The sequence below is a fragment of the Cetorhinus maximus genome, chromosome 30, assembly GCF_964194155.1.
Source record: "Cetorhinus maximus chromosome 30, sCetMax3.hap1.1, whole genome shotgun sequence".
In the NCBI taxonomy this organism is placed as follows: Eukaryota; Metazoa; Chordata; class Chondrichthyes; order Lamniformes; family Cetorhinidae; genus Cetorhinus; species Cetorhinus maximus.
Window position 1 is genome coordinate 24,171,978 of NC_135908.1, and position 19,613 is coordinate 24,191,590.

General features: G+C 42.1%; 1 protein-coding gene across 2 annotated transcripts in view; it reads right to left on the reverse strand.

Moving 5' to 3' along the window:
- Window positions 1-19,613, reverse strand: part of vps13c (vacuolar protein sorting 13 homolog C) — a 350,466-nt gene that overhangs the window by 266,741 nt on the left and 64,112 nt on the right. For both annotated transcript variants that reach the window (XM_078532613.1, XM_078532615.1), the window contains 3 exons: window positions 7,327-7,386; window positions 5,733-5,813; window positions 4,406-4,463 (listed from right to left, as the gene is read on the reverse strand). In XM_078532613.1, the coding sequence (XP_078388739.1) occupies window positions 4,406-4,463; window positions 5,733-5,813; window positions 7,327-7,386 (199 nt within the window). The remainder of the gene's footprint in view (window positions 1-4,405; window positions 4,464-5,732; window positions 5,814-7,326; window positions 7,387-19,613) is intronic.

A 19,613-nucleotide genomic window follows, 5' to 3' on the forward strand; every position in this document is an offset into this window, starting at 1 on the left:
CAAGCGAATATCTCCTATGCAACCATTAATTATACAACCCCAAAATTCATGGTAAATATCTCAACCGAAATTCAAATAATTTCAGGGTTTGTTGTTGTTTAGATTGGTTTCAGATCAGGTCTGAAGCCAATGAGTGTCTCACACTCCGGGGTTAAAGGTAATCTTACTTTATTGTTTGATGGTTATCTTTCCTTACTTTACTTCTTTTAAAATTACTGTATTTGTAACATATGAAATTTAAATTTCAGATTCTCTATTAGAAATAAGAACTAGTTATCTGTTCTTTCCAAGATTTATCTAATGTTGCGATTTATGCCTTTCATGTAATCACCAAATTGCATGTTTCCTTATTTTAATAAATTTATTTGCACTTAAAACTTAAATTGTCTCATTTAATCTTCTGGACTACAGGCTCATGAATCCAACTCCTATACACTTTTGGTTGGGCAATACTTACAGAGGAATTTCACCTGGACCCTTATAATATCCTGGAAAATTACAATTTATCTAAAAACTAATTGATAACAGGGCTATCAGGAAGGTAATAATCTCAACTGATTCCTTTCCTTTGGGAGGAGGCTGTTTAAACTCAGTGGACCCAGTTATGTGCTCCTTGAGTCTGAATCCCTCTGGCAAAGTTGAGCGGAGTTAATCGGGGGTATGTCTGATCTCAAATAGCCCCAAGAAACGGTACTAGGATGATAAAACACCACCAGAGTCTTGCTATAATTGTGCAGGGCATCGGTGAGACTACACCTAGTTATTATGTAGTTTTGGTCTGCTTACTTAGGGAAGGATATACTTGCATCAGAAGTATTTCAGAGAAGGCTGATTCCTGAGATGAAGGGATTGAGTAGGTTGGGCCTATCCTCATTGGAGTTTAGCATAAGAGGCGATCTCATTGAAACAAACAAAATACTGAGGGGGTATGACAAGGTAGATGCTAAGAGGATGTTTCCCTCTCATGGGGGAATCTAGGACTAGGAGGCACCATTTAAAAATAAGGGGTTATCCATTTAAGATGAGATGGAATTTCTTCTCTCAGAGCCTCATTAAGCTTTGGAATTCTTTTCCTCAAAGAGCAGTGGAGGCTGGGTCATTGAGTATATTCAAGGCTGAGTTAGACAAATTTTTTTATTGACAAAGGAGTCAATAGTTATGGGGGGCAGGCAACAAAGTGAAGTTAAGGCTACAATTAGATCAGCCATGACCTTACTGAATGATGAAGTAGTCTCCGTGGGCCAAATGGCCTACTCCTATTCTCACTTATGATCTTAATTCTATTATGTAACATCTTCCCAAATGCCTTCTGAAAGTACATATATATATCAACTGCACTGTCCTCATCAAACCACTCCATTACTTTATGAAAGAATTCAATTCAAGTTAGTCAAAGCTGTGCTGGTTGTAATTTATTAACCCATATTTTTCCAGGTGACAACTAATTTTGTCTGAGATTATTGTCTCAAAGTTACCCCACCATGGACATTAGGCTAAAGGCAAAATACTGTGGATGCTGGAAACCTGAAACAAAAACAGAAAATGCTGGAAAAACTCAGCAGGTCTAACAGCATCTGTGGAGAGAAAGACAGAGTTAACGCTTTAAGTCCATATGACTCTTCTTCAGAGCTAAAGACATGTAAAAATGTGATGAAATTCATACTGTTTAAGGGGGGGGCGTGGAGCAGGTGAAGCTGGATAGAAGACCAGCGATAGGTGGAGGCAAAGGAGAGATTGACAAAGATGTCATAAACAAAAGGTGAAAGGGGTGTTAATGGTAGTGGTACTGGCTAAAGGAGGTGCTGATGGTGGCACTAAGGTCAGAAAGCAGAAAGTGCTAATAGCAGGACAAGGCTAAGCACTCTGAGAAGAACAACATGAACGATCCCTATGGAATGCTGACAAGGGGGGTTGAAGGGAAGATGTGTTTGGTGGTAGCATCATGCTGGAGTTGGCAGAAATGGCAGAGGATGATCCTTGAAATGCGGAGGCTGGTGGGGTGAAAAGTAAGGACAAGGGGGACCCTATCATGGTTCTGGGAAGGAGGGGAAGGTGCGAGGACAAAGGCACAGGAGATGGGTCGAACACGGTTGAGGGCCCTGTCAACCACCATGGGTGGAAAACCTCGGTTAAGGAAGAAGACATGTCAGAGGAACTGTTTTTGAAGGTAGCATCATCAGAACAGATGCAACGGAGGCGAAGGAACTGAGAGAATGGAATGGAGTCCTTACAGGAAGCGGGGTGTGAGGAGCTGTGGGCGAGGTAGCTGTGGGAGTCGGTGGGCTTGTAATGAATATTGGTGGACAGTCTATCATCAGAAATTGAGACTGAGAGGTCAAGGAAGGGAAGGGGAGTGTCGGAGATGGACCATGTGAAAATGATGGAGGGGTGGAAATTGGAAGCAAAATTGATACATTTTTCCAAGTCCAGACGAGAGAATGAAACCAAAACAGTCATTGATGTACCGAAGGAAGGGTTGTGGGAGGGGGCCTGAGTAGGACTGGAACAAGGAATGTTCCACATACCCCATAAAGAGACAGGCATAACTGGGGCCCATGCGGGTACCCATAGACACACCTTTTATTTGGGGGAAGTGAGACCAGTTAAAGGAGAAATTGTTCAGTGAGAGAACAAGTTCAGCCAGACGGAGGAGAGTGGTGGTGGATGGGAATTGTTCGGGCCTCTGTTCAAGGAAGAAGCGGAGAGCCCTCAGACCATCCTGGTGGGGGATGGAGGTGTAGAGGGATTGGACGTCCATGGTGAAGAGGTGGTGGTTAGGGCCAGGGAACTGGAAACTGTTGATATGACATAGGGCATCAGAGGAATCGCGGATGTAGGTGCGAAGAGTGTGGACAAGGGGAGAGAGAACGGAGTCAAGATAGGAAGAAATGAGTTCCGTGGGGCAGGAACAGGCTGACACGATCAGTCTACCAGGACAGTCCTGTTTGTGGATTTTGAAGAGGAGGTAGAAGTGGGCTGTCTGGGGTTGGGAGACTATAAGGTTGGAGGCTGTGGAAGGAAGATGGACATTAGGCTGACTGGTCTGTGGTTGCCGAACCTATCCCTTGCCTGTTTTCTGCAGCCGGGGAGGGGTGAGGGGGAAGGCGTGTGGAATTAACTGCTGATTGAACTTTAACTTCATAATCAAGGGTACGAGTGTCAGGCCCCTTCACTGCAGGATATTGCCACGATAGGTTTCTGTAAGAAGGATAATTAAATATACACAAGACAGCCACAACCTGCTGCTGTGATCAGAACCATTTTACTCTGCTGTTTATTTTAAATTTCTCTCTGCCTGGGGAGGCCGTTTTGAAACTTTCAGTTGGTTACAGAGATGCCAACAGGCTTTTTCTCATGAATTCCCCTCCCTCCATATACAGTTAAAATATTTTAGTGAGCAGAGCTGGGGCTACCAGTTGCAGACAGGTTGAATGGGAAGGAGCGAGCGGAGTAGGGAGCGATGGGTGCGAGGCTACCGGGGCCGTGAGCATGTCCCCAGCCGATTTAAACAGGAGTTTAACACCTGACAGGAGTAGCCCTACATAAATCAACATAAATAACTGTGTAGGTATTGGGCAATCAGCCCAAGCCTGCACTCGGTCCCATCAGCTTGGGCTCCTTTGGAGCTCATTCCGGTGAACTGCAACTTCTGGATTGAGTGTCAGTGGGCTCCCCGCAAGTTACGGTTCTGTTAAGGCCGTCAATAGCAACAAACATCTCCGCATTCGCTGCTATTGGGACCGCAAGGCTCGGGCCTACATATTCCCCTAAAACGAACAAGCTTTCGATTTAGCCAAGACATAACAAATCCCACTTAAAAGGACAAAGCAGGCCACTTGATTGGCACATCATCTACTGGCCTAAACGTTCACGCCTTCCAACGCCAGCAGCTTCATTGTGCACCACCCATAGAATCCACTGAAACAAGTCAGCAATGTTTCTTTAGCAATACCACTTGAATCCGCCAGTCACCACTTAGAAGGTCAAGAGCGAACACCACCAACCTCAAGATCTCTCCTGAGTTACACACCATCCTGACTTGAGCACATTGCCTTTACTTCACCATCGCTTGGTCAAAATTATGGCACTCCCTACCTAACAGAACTGTGGGAGCACCTTCAACACACAAACTCACATTAAGGCAGCAGCTCACCACCACCTTCTCAGAGCAAGTCGGGATGGGCAGTAAATGCTGGTCTTTCCAGGGGCACCCACATCCCATGAATGAATTTTTAATTGGAATCGCACACTTCCAGTATGAAATAAATTAAACAATAATTCATTGCAAGTACAGAAATTCCAGTCTCAACTGCAATGGGTTTTTACAATTTTAAGAAACATCTTCTATAACAACAAAAAGAATTATAAAATCGATAACAGCAACTGTTACAATGATTACACTTACTGTAGTCATGATTTTTGCGTTCATGAGCACTTGAAGCTATGCCTTCTTTAAGCTTCACCTATCAGACAAATAAAGATTACATGCGGTGAAGCAATTATTGAGACAAAAATAATGATCTTTAATAATGCTGCACAATTTATCATCAATACATTTTCCTGAAACGTTTGTGAAATGAGATTTGCTCAAGGAGTGAGATGCTGTGCTTAAATGTCACACAGGAATAAAAACATTGCTAACAGCATGGTATAATGCTCCTGTGATGCACATTTTACAATCTTAACAATCCTACTTAAATGCAGGTTATTGTTATATTGGAGTTCTTTTTAAACTTCACATTTGCTCTAACCAAGGACACCTGGTCTGTGACATGTCCATTTTACTCTTTACAAGAACCCATTAAACCTGTACATTATTCATCTTGTTATTAAATATTGTCTATTCGTGGATCAGTAATTTAGTTGCCCCTTTCTCCAACCATTTAATTCGGGCTAGATTTTCCTTCAACCCTTTGAAGTTAGCCAATTTTCAACCAATGACTTTCAGGGTATCACAGAAACTTGTGCAGTTTACAATGTATGTAAAATGATTCGAAGTTGGAGACAGAAATACAGCTAAATGTAAAGAATCATCAAATCCAGAAGACTGTTTACAATGATTTGGAACAGACAAACAAACAAATATAAAGACTTTTTAATAAGATGACAAAGTGGATTGATGAGCGTCAACACACAATCAATGTGGAATTAATACAAGGTAATGTAGTTAGAGAAGGGGAAAGAAATTCTGGTATTATAAAGTCTATCGTGTAGGACACAACAAAGTAGTAAGATTTCAGGGTATCACTGTTCACTGAAGCAAATAGGGCAGTATGCAGCTACAGGATGGAAAACTAACAGGATCCAAGGAAGCATTGAGATGGAAATATAGCACAATCCCAGATGTGAACTAGTCTGTGTGAAGCACTAGTGCAATCAGATCTGGAGTACAGGATACAATTTTGGTGACCATATCCCCAGGAACTGAAAGCAACACAGAAAGATAAAGCCAAACTGATACCTTGCTTAAAGCATCTGACCTATGAGAAGTTGAAGAACCTGGAATTGCCATTTTTAATGGCAGCTCAGATGAGATATCATTGAAGATTTTTCAACAAATACTTCTCTGGCCTCCACCTCTAGGGAGAGTCAGTTAATGTTGTGGGGGACAAAGAAAGGAAATGGAGGAAAATACAAAAATCTCATATAGGACAGTGCTTTTAATAATACACATGTGAAACTAGAACAAATCTTCAGATCTTCCAAATCGGCAAAATGACAAAAGTACGTACCAAGATTTGTTCCCTCGAGTTTTGGCAAAACAATGGACTGTTCACATTCCAGTAGGCACAAAGGCAATCTAAGCGGACAAGCTAAAGAACAAACACATGCTATTATCCCCCAAAGGAAACAAGTTTTGAATTTAAAATCACAGAACAAATTAAGTAGTTACATCACCATAATTTCAAGCAGTCAATACTCTGAAATCACAACACAAAAAGTAATCCTCAGTTTACATATATAACCAAAAGTAAACTATAATTTTTGGCTAAAAATGTTTGCAACATTACTCCAAGGCACTTTGCAAGTATCTTTTCACCCCCACCATCCCCATTCCCAGTGATCTAAACTACTGTACAGTTTACATAATCAAAAATTGCGATACTCTTGGGCTGCCATTTAGCCCATGTGCCTGTGCCATTAGAAAGTCTTGAGCTGAAGCTATCTACTTTAATACAAAATACTGCAGATGCTCAAAGTCCAAAAACAATAACCAGAAAATGCTGGAAATGCGCAGGTCAGGCAGCATGTGTGGGAGTTCTGATTGAAGGTCACCAGCCTGAACTGTTAGCTCTGTTTCTCTTTGCCCAGTCTGCTATTTAATCCCATTTTCCTGCACTTTCCTCATTACATTTTCAAATAGCTGTCCAATTCTGTTTAAAATTTTGTCAGTTTCTACTCAACAGCCATTTATATTAAAACATGTTGTGCTCTACTAAGTGTCTCGGTGTAAAAACTTCTAACTTTCCCTTCATCGCTCTAGTGGTAATCTTAAGCCTATGCTCTACTTGTTCACAATTAACAATATTTCACTATTATCCTGTCAAAGACATCCCAATTTTGATATTGGTATTAGCTCTCCCTTAACCTTCACTATTCTTTAAGAAAAGACTCTCAGAACTGTGACTTTCTTCATATCTATATCCACTCTTTCCCAGAATTATTTTCGTGATGTTTCACTGCCCTTAAAGTGGCTCCGATATCCTTCCTTTAAGGGGGTGCCCAGAACTGCAGACAATATTCCAACTATGTCTTAAACAAATTCTTGTGCAAATTTAATATAAATGCAAGTCAGTCATGTTGAAGTATAAAACCCAGAATCCCATTTGCCTTTTTAAGGCCTTTTCTAATCGTTATAGGTTCTATCGTTGTATCGATGTCTCTTTGCCATTGAGGTGTACTTTTTCACTATTCTTTCACATTACTTTACACCACTTTACTACCTATTTTCCCATTCTACTAACCCAACTCATTTTCTACTTCCCACATCCTTCTCGACAGTTGCTCTGATCTATAATTTGATGTCATCAGCAAGATTCGGTATAATTCACTGCAATGAAATCCACGTAATTTCTATAAATATAAAACAAGAGATCCCAAAGTAATTCTAAGACCTGCCACTACCACCTCCCACCATACTCTTAGCTTTCTGTCCACTGTTCACCTGTGTTTTTGCAGCTTTTTAATACCATAATTGACACGTAATTTTCTTAACCAGCCTCATGACACTACTAAATAGCATGCGCACACATCCAGAACAATCCCAGAATTTGTTAATAATGCAGTATAGCTGCATCAGGCTTTTACAAATTAACGTGAACATACCTTGTAGATGATTTTTGCAGTGTCAGTCAGAATACATGGTGTCCAGTTTTCATCTGCTGTCTAGGAATAGAAGGCTGGTTAATATAACGCGTCTTATCAAAAGTTATTTGCACAGATATACACTGAAGTTTGATTTTGGTATTTCAATTCATGGTATTTTCTAAGTAACAGTATAGTGAACTTAAGTTAGAAACTGACTACAGTGCTAGGTGAAAATATAAACAAGATGGCATAGATTGGGATCTGAATATTAAAGGGTACATGACATTTAGAAAAGACAGGAAGTTAGGAAAGGGTGGAGGGGTGGTTCTGATAATTAATGATAGTATGAGCACATTAGAAAGGGATGATATGTGGCATCTGAGCTGGTGAGGACCTCAGGAGGAGGCAAATATGATTACAAATATTTCAAACTCATCTTTTAAACTGACGTGCTGGTCACCCACATCATTGTGGTTTCTTGTGTAGCCTCCTCTTGTTAATTGTTTAATTGTCCACCACCATGCACATCTGATGTGGCAAAACTGCAAACTTTCCATCCGATACAACCGATGTGGTATCACTTAGCTCTGTCTACAGCATGCAGCTTCCACTTTTTAGCATGCTTGTCGTCTTGTGCTATAGCTCCTCATTTTCAGATATGCCTAGTGCTGCTCTGGGCATGCTCTCCTACACTCCTTATTGGCAATGGTAGAGAGAGGGATATGCTGGACCATGGAGATAGACGCTGTCATTGAATTTAATTCTGCTGCTGCTGATGGCCCAAAGCACCTCACGGAAGCCCCGTTTTGAGTTGTTAGATTTGTTCTGAATCTATCACTTAGCACAATGCCACACAACATAATGGAGGTGTTCTCAGTGTGAAGACAAGACTTTGTCTCCAAAAGAACTGCATAGTGGCCACTCCTACAAATGTTAAAAATAGATGCATCTGTGACAGGTTTATTAGTGAAGCTGAGGTCAAGTAGGTTTTTCCCTTTCTCAAATATCTTGCCTTTAATTTGTACCCAGGCCCTTGTATAAATGGGCAAAGGAGCAAGTTTTTTTTTAAATCAAATGATACATTTGTCCAAGTCTAACAAGCAGTTTCAGCTTCACACAGACATTAAGCATCAGTGAGATGTATAGCTTGAACTTGCTGCAAAGCAGAGTCTCTACTTCACTGATGGATTCCCCACGCTCCCACGCCTCCCATGCCATCCCTTCCCTCCCATGCTATTCCCATCCTATCTCAAGCAATTTCATCCTTCCCATGTCACCCCTCCAAATCCACCCCCTTCCCTCCCCCTTCTAATGCCATCCCCATCCCATGTCATCCTTGCAATGCCATGCCCGCTTCCCCTTTTCATGCCATCCCCACCACCCTCCCATGCCACCCCAATGTCATACCCTCCATGTCACCCTCACCCCTGCCAATCTCTCTTGTCATCACGCCATTCCCCAACCTCCTTGCCATTCCTGTGCCTCCCATGCTATCCATATCCCCTGCCATGCCCTGCTGTTTGTGACCCCCAACCCAATCCCTCCTGCCAGGGTAACTTAATTTATGGGTATCCCCTACCTATTGCTGTTCTTTTTCACAAACACCCCCTCACCCTATCAGTGTAGCCAACCACTGGCAGCTGCACGTGTGTCATGCACTCTAGTTGTCCACACACCCCATATGCCTCCACAAGCATGAGGCTCCACCCAATATTCAGCCCACCAACCAATCACAAAAGTATGGACAGGCCAAAAACTGATAGATTGCAGTTAACAACCAACCATTTCCCTGAAACACACATCTCAAACTTTAAATGCATGCATTAAATGGAATTGGATTAAAAAGAAAATTCAGTTGTGCTGAAAACTAAATGCACCCCACATGAATGATGCTCAGATATCTCAACGTTTAAACGAATGCAATAAACACAACCGGGCTTAAAAAATGCACTCCAGGAGTCTCCATACACACCAGAGCAGAAGCTGACAAAACATCTGCGATCAAACTAATGCCTTTATTGCAACAGCACCTCTTTAAATCCAGGATTTCCAGTTATTCTTTCAGCAAATACTTCAACAGAATCAAAACTTCTGACCCAGGAGAAAGCTACATAAAAGCTTGTAACCTGCGGCACTCTACTGGTTGCATCTTGCCAACCTGAAAATGACCCATTTATCTAGATTCTCTGTTTCCCATTAGCTGGCAAATCCTCTATCTATGCTAATATGTTACTTCTTCGCCATGAGCTCCTATTTTGTCTAGTAGCCTTTGATGTGACACCTTGTTAAAAGCCATTTGGAAATCCAAGAATGTCACATCTACAGGTTCCCCTTTATCCATGTTTTAAGTTCCTCCCTCCCTTTCGCCTCTTGATTTACATTTATTTCTGGGATGTTATTTGTGTCTTCTACAGTGAAGACAAACACCAAATCTCTGTTCAATGCATCTGCCATTTACTTATTTCCCATTGTCAATTCCCCAGACACAATCTCTAGAGGATCAATGCTCACTTAAGTTACTCTTTTCCTTTTTAAATACCTGTAGAAACTCATGTTTTTATATTTCCAGCTATGTTTATATTTCCAGCTAACTTTCTCTCATACTCCAGTTTCTTCCTCATTATTATTTCAACATTCTTTGCCAGTTTTTAAATTCTGCCCAATCTTCATCTTGTTTAGCCACCACTTAAATGAAACAACATTTTTCAATTCGATCAGTTTAACACATTACCCTGAAGTAATTCTACAGTTTTTGCACTCAGCTGGTCATGCTTGTGGAGGGTGCAGTGCATGACACATGTGCAGCTGTCAGTGTCTGTCTTGCAAGATTCTTAACTGCATGAGAACACATGCAAAACCAAAAGGCCATTAGTCCCCTGTAGTTTGCACTGTTGCTGATTTTCCCTAAAGACAAAAAAGAATTTTGTTGCATTCAGCACTCCTGTCTTTCACCGTCCCAAAGCACCTCGCATAGAATTATCTGGTGCCGTTCTGCGAGATAGAATGGCAATCGTTTTGCGCACAACCAGGTTCCACAAACTTTTGTTAGGAGTTTTAAAAATTGCAGTTAACAACCACTTGCATGAAACTATTTACATGGCAGAGACTAGAAGCGCCACACCTTGTTGTAAACAGAAAACCTTACACTTTCCTTTAGGTGCCTTGTAGCAGACGGTCCAAAAAACTGTTATACTCAGTACCTGAACATTACAATCAAGTTTTAAAATATCGAATCAAAATAATCCAGACAGACAAAAACTGTATATTACTACAGATTTACATCTCCCACACAGCAGGTTCAGTGCATACAATTTATAGTACATGAAAGGTTACTTCACTCAGGCTGGTTGTAGAGCCAAGAAGGACAAAAGTAGGAATATCTTGGAAATACTTATCTCCAAGACCCTCTTCCAATCATATACCATTCTGACTTGGACATCTAATGTTACTCCTTCATTATCACTGGGTTTGCTTGCTGGAATACCCTACCCAACACCACAATGGCAAGTGATGCACCACCACTCTACCACAGCAACCAGGGTTGGACAGTAAAAATCATCTCGTCAGCCTTGCCAAAATCCAGAAATCAAAGAAAAAAAACAGCTTACCATTTTGAGTATAGACTTTTCATTCGCCATCATTTCTGGTGTCATTTTTAAAATCATTTTTAGCATGCAGAGAACATGCCCCAATTTTTAACATATTTCATTTATCCATTAAAAGTGAGTTTTCTGCTTTCTGAGGGCCAATTTGACAAGCAAGAGGTTTCTTTGGTAGCTTTAGAACCAAGTCCCTGACTTGAAAGGGTCTAATTTTCACAGCAAAGATTGCCACCTCGCCCCTGCCACTTCACAGCACTGACCTGTTGCAATGATCATTTCCCGTCAGATTTAGCTTATAGTAAAATTCTGCTAAAGCATGAAACTAATTTTACTTGCGCATATGCCAACACACACATATGCACAATTAGAAATTATGCATTTGACAAGAGGATTCCAAATAAAGGCAAATACTCAAGGTGTCTCTCCACCTCAACAATGTTCATAGTTGGAACCTACTGGTGTCAAAAGCATTGAAAATTTCTTCTTCATAACTGGAGTCATAACAAATCATATTTAAATATGAAATTATGTATCTTAGGTTTGTAAGATATAATGGATTGTAGTTTGGCAATTAATCACAAAAAGCTGCTGATTAAGTATAGTGAAAGCCTGTTATTAACTTAATTAAACAATGTGCTCCATGTTGACATTTAAAGTTCCTTCATATATAATTTTGATTGGGAATAGAAAGTAATACAATATTATAATTTCTTGAAAAAAGGCTGCTAAGGTCACTCAACCCTGCATTCATAACACATCAACATGAAAACATAGAAGTCAGCAGACAATATTGCCATAGCAAAGTTCATTTGTCTCAGTTACCCGAGGAAAGTGTTTAAACACCCCATGAGACAAACAGTGTTTCACATGCTGTGTAAAAAGTAGCTTCAACTTCACATCAACAAAATCTCTGGCATAACTAAAATAATCCAAAATCAAAGTTAGTCAAACAATTGTCTGAAGAAAAAAAAACTAAAACCACTGAGTGAAGCTGTGCTCCTTGGCTCTGCAAAGAGGCATGTTGTTTTGCTTATTCTCCAATGCTGTTGCTCCTGAAGACACAACTGCAACATACAGGAATACTAACATACATACAGAGTAAGGGGCGTGCGAGGAGACAGGCGACAACACTGGAGTGAGGTGGAGACCGAGTGAGTAGCAAATTAGGTTCACGTGGGAATTCGGTGCACAGGGCAAAGAGATGTGGTATACTTGGGATTATTCAAAGTGAATTAAGAAAGTAATTAAATTAAGCTAACTAAACACTACAAGAGAGTTCATAAAGTAGCGGGAGTTCGGAAAGAGAGTCCAAAGAGCAGCGGAGAGAGAGAGTCGGCAGCTTACAGATAAAATCTAAAAGTGATGTCACAGGAGTCCTGTCAGTTGATTGGTTACCAAGCATATGCCCTTTCCAGACTCAGCAAAGAGGAGATGATTGGTGAGTGACAGAGGGTTATTATTTTGTACCATACTGTAGTAAACACTTTATATAAAGTTAAAGATATCTCAGTGCAGCTTGGCCATGTGGAATTTGTATCTTGCGAGATGTGGCAAGTCGTGCAGGCAGAAAGTGCCCTCGATGACTACATCTGCAGGAAGTGTCACTAGCTGCAGAAACATGAGGTTTGGACTTGAGCAGTGGCTGGAGTCACTGTGGTGCATTTGCAAGACTGAGGATTACATAGATAGCATGTTTAGAGAGCAGCTCACACCACAGCTAAGTAGTACACAGGCAGAGAGGGAATGAGACAGACCAGAATATCTAAGAGAAACAGGCAGGTAGCCTCAGGGGATTCCTACACTCTCTCACCACTTTTCCATTCTGGATACTGATAAGCAAGATGCTTCCTCAGAGGACTGCAGCAGGAACCAAATTCTTGGCATCACAGGTGACTCAGCTGCACAGGAGGGGAGGAGGAAAAGTGCAAGTGCTATAGTGGCAGGGGATTCCATAGTTAGGGGAGCAGATAGGCGCTTATGCTTCAGTAGACATGACTCCAGGATGGTACTTGCCTCCCTGGTGCTAGGGTCAAGGGTGTCAGAACGCAGCTGCAGGACATTGTTTTGGGGGAAGGAGTTAGGAGGGAAATTAAAAAGCAGGACCTCAAGAGCAGTAATCTCAGGATTACTCCCAATGCCACATGCTAGTGAACATAAGAATAGGAAAACTGAATCGTTCAACACATGGTTGGAGAAATAGAGTAGCAGGGAGGGCTTTAGATTTCTGATTGGGACAGGTTCTGGGACAGGTGGGGCCTGTACAATGAGGACAGGTTACACCATAACAGGACTGGGACTAATGTCCTCGCGGGGAGGTTTGCTAGTGCTGTTGGGGAGGGTTTAAACGAGATTAGCAGGGGGATGGGAACCTGAGGGGAAATTCAGAGTGGAGAGGAGAAAAACTGGCAGTGGGAAGTAGAGAAGTATTAACTGATAAGGAGGATATATCAGAGAGTAGTATCAAGGTAAATAGAATACTTGGAGAGTTTGATAGAACTAGAGTAGGCAGTAGTAAATCATTAGATGGGGTCAGATTAAGGGGAAAAGTTAAAAAGCCTAAATCAGGGTTAATGTACGTGTATGTGAATGTATGGAATGTGGTTAATAAGATTGGTGAACTACAGACACAGGTTGACAAATGGAATTATATTATTGCTATAAGAGAGACCTGGCTCAAAGGGCAGCACTGGGCGTTAAATATTCCTGGGTACAAGATGGTTAGGAGAGACAGGAAAGGAAGAAAGGGAGGAGAGGGAAGTGGCAGTATTGATTAAAGATGGAATTACAGTACTAGAGAGGGAGGATGTTCCAGAGGGGTCAAGGACAGAATCTCTCTGGCTAGAGTAAGGAAAGAAAAAGGTGCAATAGCATTGATCTATGTAGCACATGGACTACCAACTAGTGGAAGGAATGTAGAGAAACAAATCTGCAAAGAAATTATAGAGAGGTGCAAAAATTATAGAGTAATTATAATGGAGAACTTCAATTATCCAAATATAGACCGAGATAGAAATAGTTCAAAGGGACAATGGGGCGAGAGTTCCTGAAATGTGTTCAAGATAATTTTCTGCAGCAGTATGATTCCAGTCCAACGAGAGGTCAGGCACTGTTGGGCCAACTCATTCCCCAGAACCAGACCCAAGTGGATCAAATATCAGTGGGAAAGCATTTAGAGGACAGTGACCAGTGTATTACAAGGTTCAGGTTGGCCATGGAGAAGGACAAGGAACAGTCCGGAGCAGGGAGAATTAACTGGGGGAAAGCCAACTTCGATGGGATGAGATTGCACCTGAGTCGTGTGAGTTGGAATCAAATGTTGGCTGAAAAGATGGTGGCTGAACAATGGGCCACCTTCAAAGAAAAAGTATTGCAGGCAATGTCAGGGTATATTCCCTTGAAGGGGAAAGGTAGGATAAATAAATCCAGAGCGCCCTGGATGACGAGAGAGATAGAGGTGAAGATGAAAAGGAAGAAGTATGCGTACAACAGATGTCAGGTAGAAAATACAATGGAGAATCAGGCTGAATACAGAAGGATCAGAGGGGAAGTGAAAAATCTAATAAGAAAAGCAAGGAGAGTGTGTGAATAGAGACAGGCAGCTAACATAAAAGGGAATCCCAATGATTTCTATAAGCACGTAAATAATAAAAGGATGGTAAAAGAAAGAGTAGAGCCAATTAGGGATACGTGGAGGCAAGAGAAATAGTGGAGGTACTAAACAAGTCTATTGGAGTTCTTTTAGGACGTAACTAGCAGAATATATAAGGGAGAACCAGTGGATGTGGGGTATTTGGATTTTCAGAAAGCTTTTGATAAAATCCCACATAAGAAGTTAGTGTGTAAAATTAAAGCACATGTGATTGGGGGTAATATATTGGCATGGATTGAGAATTGGTTAGCAGACAGGAAACAGAGTAGGAATAAATGGGTCTTTTTCAGAATAGCAGGCGGTGACTAGCGGGGTACTGCAGGGATCAGTGCTTGGGCCACAGCTATTCACAATATTTCCAAGTTTCCTGACAACACAAAACTTGGTGGGAACGTGAGCGATGCAGAGGGTGCTAAGAGGTTTCATGACAATTTAGGCAGGTTCAGTGAGTGGGCAAATACCTGGCAGATGCAGTATAACGTGGATAAGTGTGAAGTTATCCACTTCAGTAGGAAAAACAGAATGGCAGAGTATTATTTAAATGGTGATATATTGGGGAATGTTGATGTACAAAGGGACCTGGGTGTCCTTGTACACCAATCACTAAAAGCAAGCCTGCAGGTGCAGCTAGCAGTTAAGAAGCAAATGGTATGTTGGCCTTCATTGTGAGAGGACTCGAGTACAGGAGCAAGGATGTCTTACTGCAGCAGTACAGGGCCTTGGTGAGACCACCAGGAGTAGTGTGCGCAGTTTTGGTCCATTACCTAAGAAAGGGTATACTTGCCATAGAGGGAGTGCAAAAAAGGTTCACCAGACATTCCTGGGAGAGTAGGAGTGTCCATATGAGGAAAGATTGGGCCGACTAGGCCTGTATTCACTGAAGTTCAGAAGAATGAGAGGGGATCTCATTGAAACATATAAAATTCTGACAGCGATGGACAGACTAGATGCAGGGATGAGTTTCCTCTGGCTGGGAGGTCTAGAACAAGGGGTCACAGTCTCAGGATACAGAGTAGGACTGAGATGAGGAGAAACTTCTTCACTCAGAGGGTGGTGAACCTGTGGAATTTTCTACCACAGAAGGCTGTGGAGGCCAAGTAACTGAATATATTTATGGAGGAAATAGATCGATTCCTAGACTCTAAAGACGTCAAGGGGTATGGGGAGAGCGCAGCAGTATGGCGTTAAGATAGAGGATCAGCTGTGATCATATTGAATGGCGAAGCAGGCTCAAAGGGCTGAATGACCTACTCCTGCTCCTATTTTCTATGTTTCTACGTGTCTTTACAAAGGAAGAAGATTTTACCCACGTCAAGGTGAGAGCAGAGGTAACTGGCATACTAGAAGAATTTACAATTGATGAGAAGGTGGTTTTAGAAAGGCTTTCTTTAATTAAAATTGATAAGGTACCAGGGCTAGATGAGATGCATCCAAGGATACTGAGGGAAGTGAAAGTAGAAATTGCAGAGACACTAGTGACAATCTTTCAGTGTTTCTTAGACACAGGGGAGGTGCCAGAGGACAGGAGAATTGTGAATGTTACACCCTTGTTCAAAAAGGGGTGGGAGGATAAAGCCGGCAACTACAGACCAGTCAGTTTGACTTCAGTGGGAGGGAAGCTTCTGGAAACTCTAGTTCGGGACAAAATCAATAGTCACTTAGACAGGTGCAGGATAATTAGGAAAGCCAGCATAGGTTCGTTCAGGGAAAATCATATTTAACTAACTTGCTGGAATTTTTTTAAGGAGGTAACAGAGAAGGTAGACAAGGGCAATGCTGTTGATGTCGTGTATATGGATTTTCAAAAGTCATTTGATTCAGTGCCACACAACAGATTTGAGAGCAAAATTCTAGCTCATAGAATAAAAGGGAAAGTAGGCACTTGGATAAGATATTGGCTGAGTGACAGGAAACAAACAATAGTGGTTAATGGATGTCTTTCAGATTGGATAAAGGTTTGTAGTGGAGTTCCCCAGGGGTCGGTGTTGGGACCCTTGCTCTTCCTGGTATATATTAACGACCTAGGCTGTGGTGTTCAGGACATGATTTCAAAATTTGCAGATGAGACGAAGGTTGAAACGTTGTCAACTGTGATGGGGATAGTCTTGAACTTCAAAAGCGCATAGACGTGTTAGTGGGTTGGGCAGACAAGTGGTAGATGAAGTTCAATGCAGAGATGTGTGAAGTGATTCATTTTGGCAGGAAGAATATGTAAAGACAGTAAAAAATGAAGGGAGAAACCCAAAAGGAGGTGCAGGAACAGAGGGATGTCAGTGTATATGTACATAAGCCATTGAAGATGGCAGGGCATGTTGAGAGAGAGCATTTAATAAAGCATAAATGAGCTTCCTGAGAGGGTGGTGGAGGTAGGTTCAATCAAGGTATTCAAAAGGGAATTGAATGGCCATCTGAAAAGAAAGCATGTGCAAGGTTATGGCCATAAGGCAGGGGAGTGGGACTAGGCAGAATGCTCTTTCAGAATGCCAGTGCAGACTCGAGGGCTGAGTGGCCTCCCTCTGCATGGTAAAGAATCTATGAATTAAATCTGTGAATTAAAATACAGGTCATCTTTACCTCTGTCAAAGAATTCTACTATAAAACTTAGCTGTCCATTCATGTTGCATTTAACGCATGAAATCACTACCAATTGAACTGGTTCTCAAATACAGTGGAAGCATCAGGTCTGTGGAACTCAGCTCGTTTATTCCGTGGGGCAGGGTGCAGCACATACAGACAAGCTAAGCTCATAGAGTCATAGAGGTCTACAGCACAGAAAAAGGTGCTTTGGCCCATCGAGTCTGCGCCGATCAAACAAGTATCTAACTATTCTAATCCCATTTTCCAGCACTAGGCCCATAGCCTTGTATGCCATGGCATTGCAAGTGCACATCCAAATACTTCTTAAATGTTACGAGGGTTTCTGCCTCTACCACCCCTTTAGGCAGTGAGATTCCCACCACCCTCTGGGTGAAAAAATTCTTCCTCACATGCTCTCTAAACCTCCTGCCCCTTACCATAAATCTATGCCCCCTGGTTATTGATCCCTCCACCAAGGGGAAAAGTTCATTCCTGTTTACCCTAACTGTGACCCTCATAACTTTATATACCTCAACCATGTCCCCCTTCAATCTCCTCTGCTCCAGTGAAAATAACCCCAGGCTATCCAATCTCCCCTCATAACTAAAACTCTCCAGACCAGGCAACATCCTGGTAAATCTCCTCTGCGCTCTCTATAGTGCAATCACACCCTTCCTATAACGAGGAATCCAGGACTGCACGCAATACTCTAGCTGTGGCCAAACCAGCGTTTTATACAGTTCCAGCATAACCGCTCTATGCCTCGGCTAACAAAGGCAAGTATCCCATATGCCTTCTTAACCACCTTATTGGCCTGTCCGGCTACCTTAAGGGGCCGGTGGACATGCACACCAAGGTCCCTCTGATCCTCGGTACTTCCCAGGGTCCTACCATTCATCGTGTATTCCCGTGCCTTGTTTGTCCTGCCCAAGTGCATCACCTCACACTTATCCGGATTAAATTCCATTTGCCACTGATCAGCCCATCTGACCAACCTGTCGATAACCTCCTGTAATCTAAGGTTATCCTCCTCACTATTTACCACCCCACTAATTTTCATGTCATTTGCAAACTTACTGATCAACCCTCCTACATTCAAGTCTAAATCGTTTATATATACTACAAACAGCAAGGGACCCAACACCGATCCCTGTGGAACCCCACTGGACACAGGCATCCAGTCACAAAAACACCCCTCGACCATCACCCTCTGCTTCCTGCCACTCAGCCAATTCTGGATTCAATTTGCCAAATTGCCTTGGATCCCATGGGCTCTTACCTTCATTATCAGTCTCCCATGCAGGACCTTATCAAAAGCTTTGCTGAAGTCCAAGTAGACTACGTCAAATGCATCGCCCTCAGCTACACACCCGGTCACCTCTTCGAAAAATTCAATCAAATTGGTCAGATATGACCTCCCCTTAACAAAACCATGCTAACTGTCCTTCATTAATCCCTGCCTCTCCAAGTGTAGATTAATTCTGTCCCTCAGAATTGTCTCCAATAGTTTCCCCACCACTGAGGTTAGACTGGCTGGCTTATAGTTCCCTGGTTTAACCCTTCTTCCCTTCTTGAATAACAGTAACACATTGGCTGTCATCCAGTCCTCTGGCACCTCACCTGTGGCCAGAGAGGCATTGAAAATTATTGCCAGCGACCCTATCTCCTCCCCTGCCTCACTCAACAACCTGTGATACATTTCATCCGGGCCTGGAGATTTATCTACTTCTAAGCCTGCCACACCACTTAGAACCTCCTGCCTTTCTATGCTAATTTCTTTAATTACATCACAGTCCTTCTGCCCAATTTCCATACTCATGTCATCCCTCTTACTTGTGAACACTGACACAAAGTATTCATTTAGAATCCTACCTATGTCTTCTGGCTCCACAAACAAATTACCACTATGGTCCTTAATGGGCCCTACTCTTTCCCTAGTTATTCTCTTACTCTTAATGTACTTGTAAAATAACTTTGGCTTTTCCTTTATTTTATCTGCCAATGTTTCTTCATGCCCCATTTTTGCTCTCCTAATTTCCTTTTTAAGTTCCCCACCAAAACATTCTATACTCCTCTCGGGCTTCCGCTGTTTTGAGCACTCGGTATCTGCCATAAGCCTCCCTTTTTCTCTTTATCCAATCCTGTATATCCCTCAGCATCTAGAGTTCCCTGGATTTGTTGGTCCCACCCTTTGTCCTTACTAGAATTTGTTGGCCCTGTACTCTCCCTATTTCCTTCTTGAATGAGTCCCACTGCTCTGACGCAGATTTACCTAGAAGTAGCTGTTCCCAGTCCACTCTGGCCAAATCATATCTGATCTTATTAAAATCGGCCTTCCCTCAATTTAGAACTCTGATTTCTGGCCCACCCTTGTCCTTTTCCATAACAACCTTGAATCTAATGGAGTTATGATCACTAACTGCAAAATGCTCCCCCACTGATACCTCTACCACTTGTCCGGCTTCATTCCCTAAAAT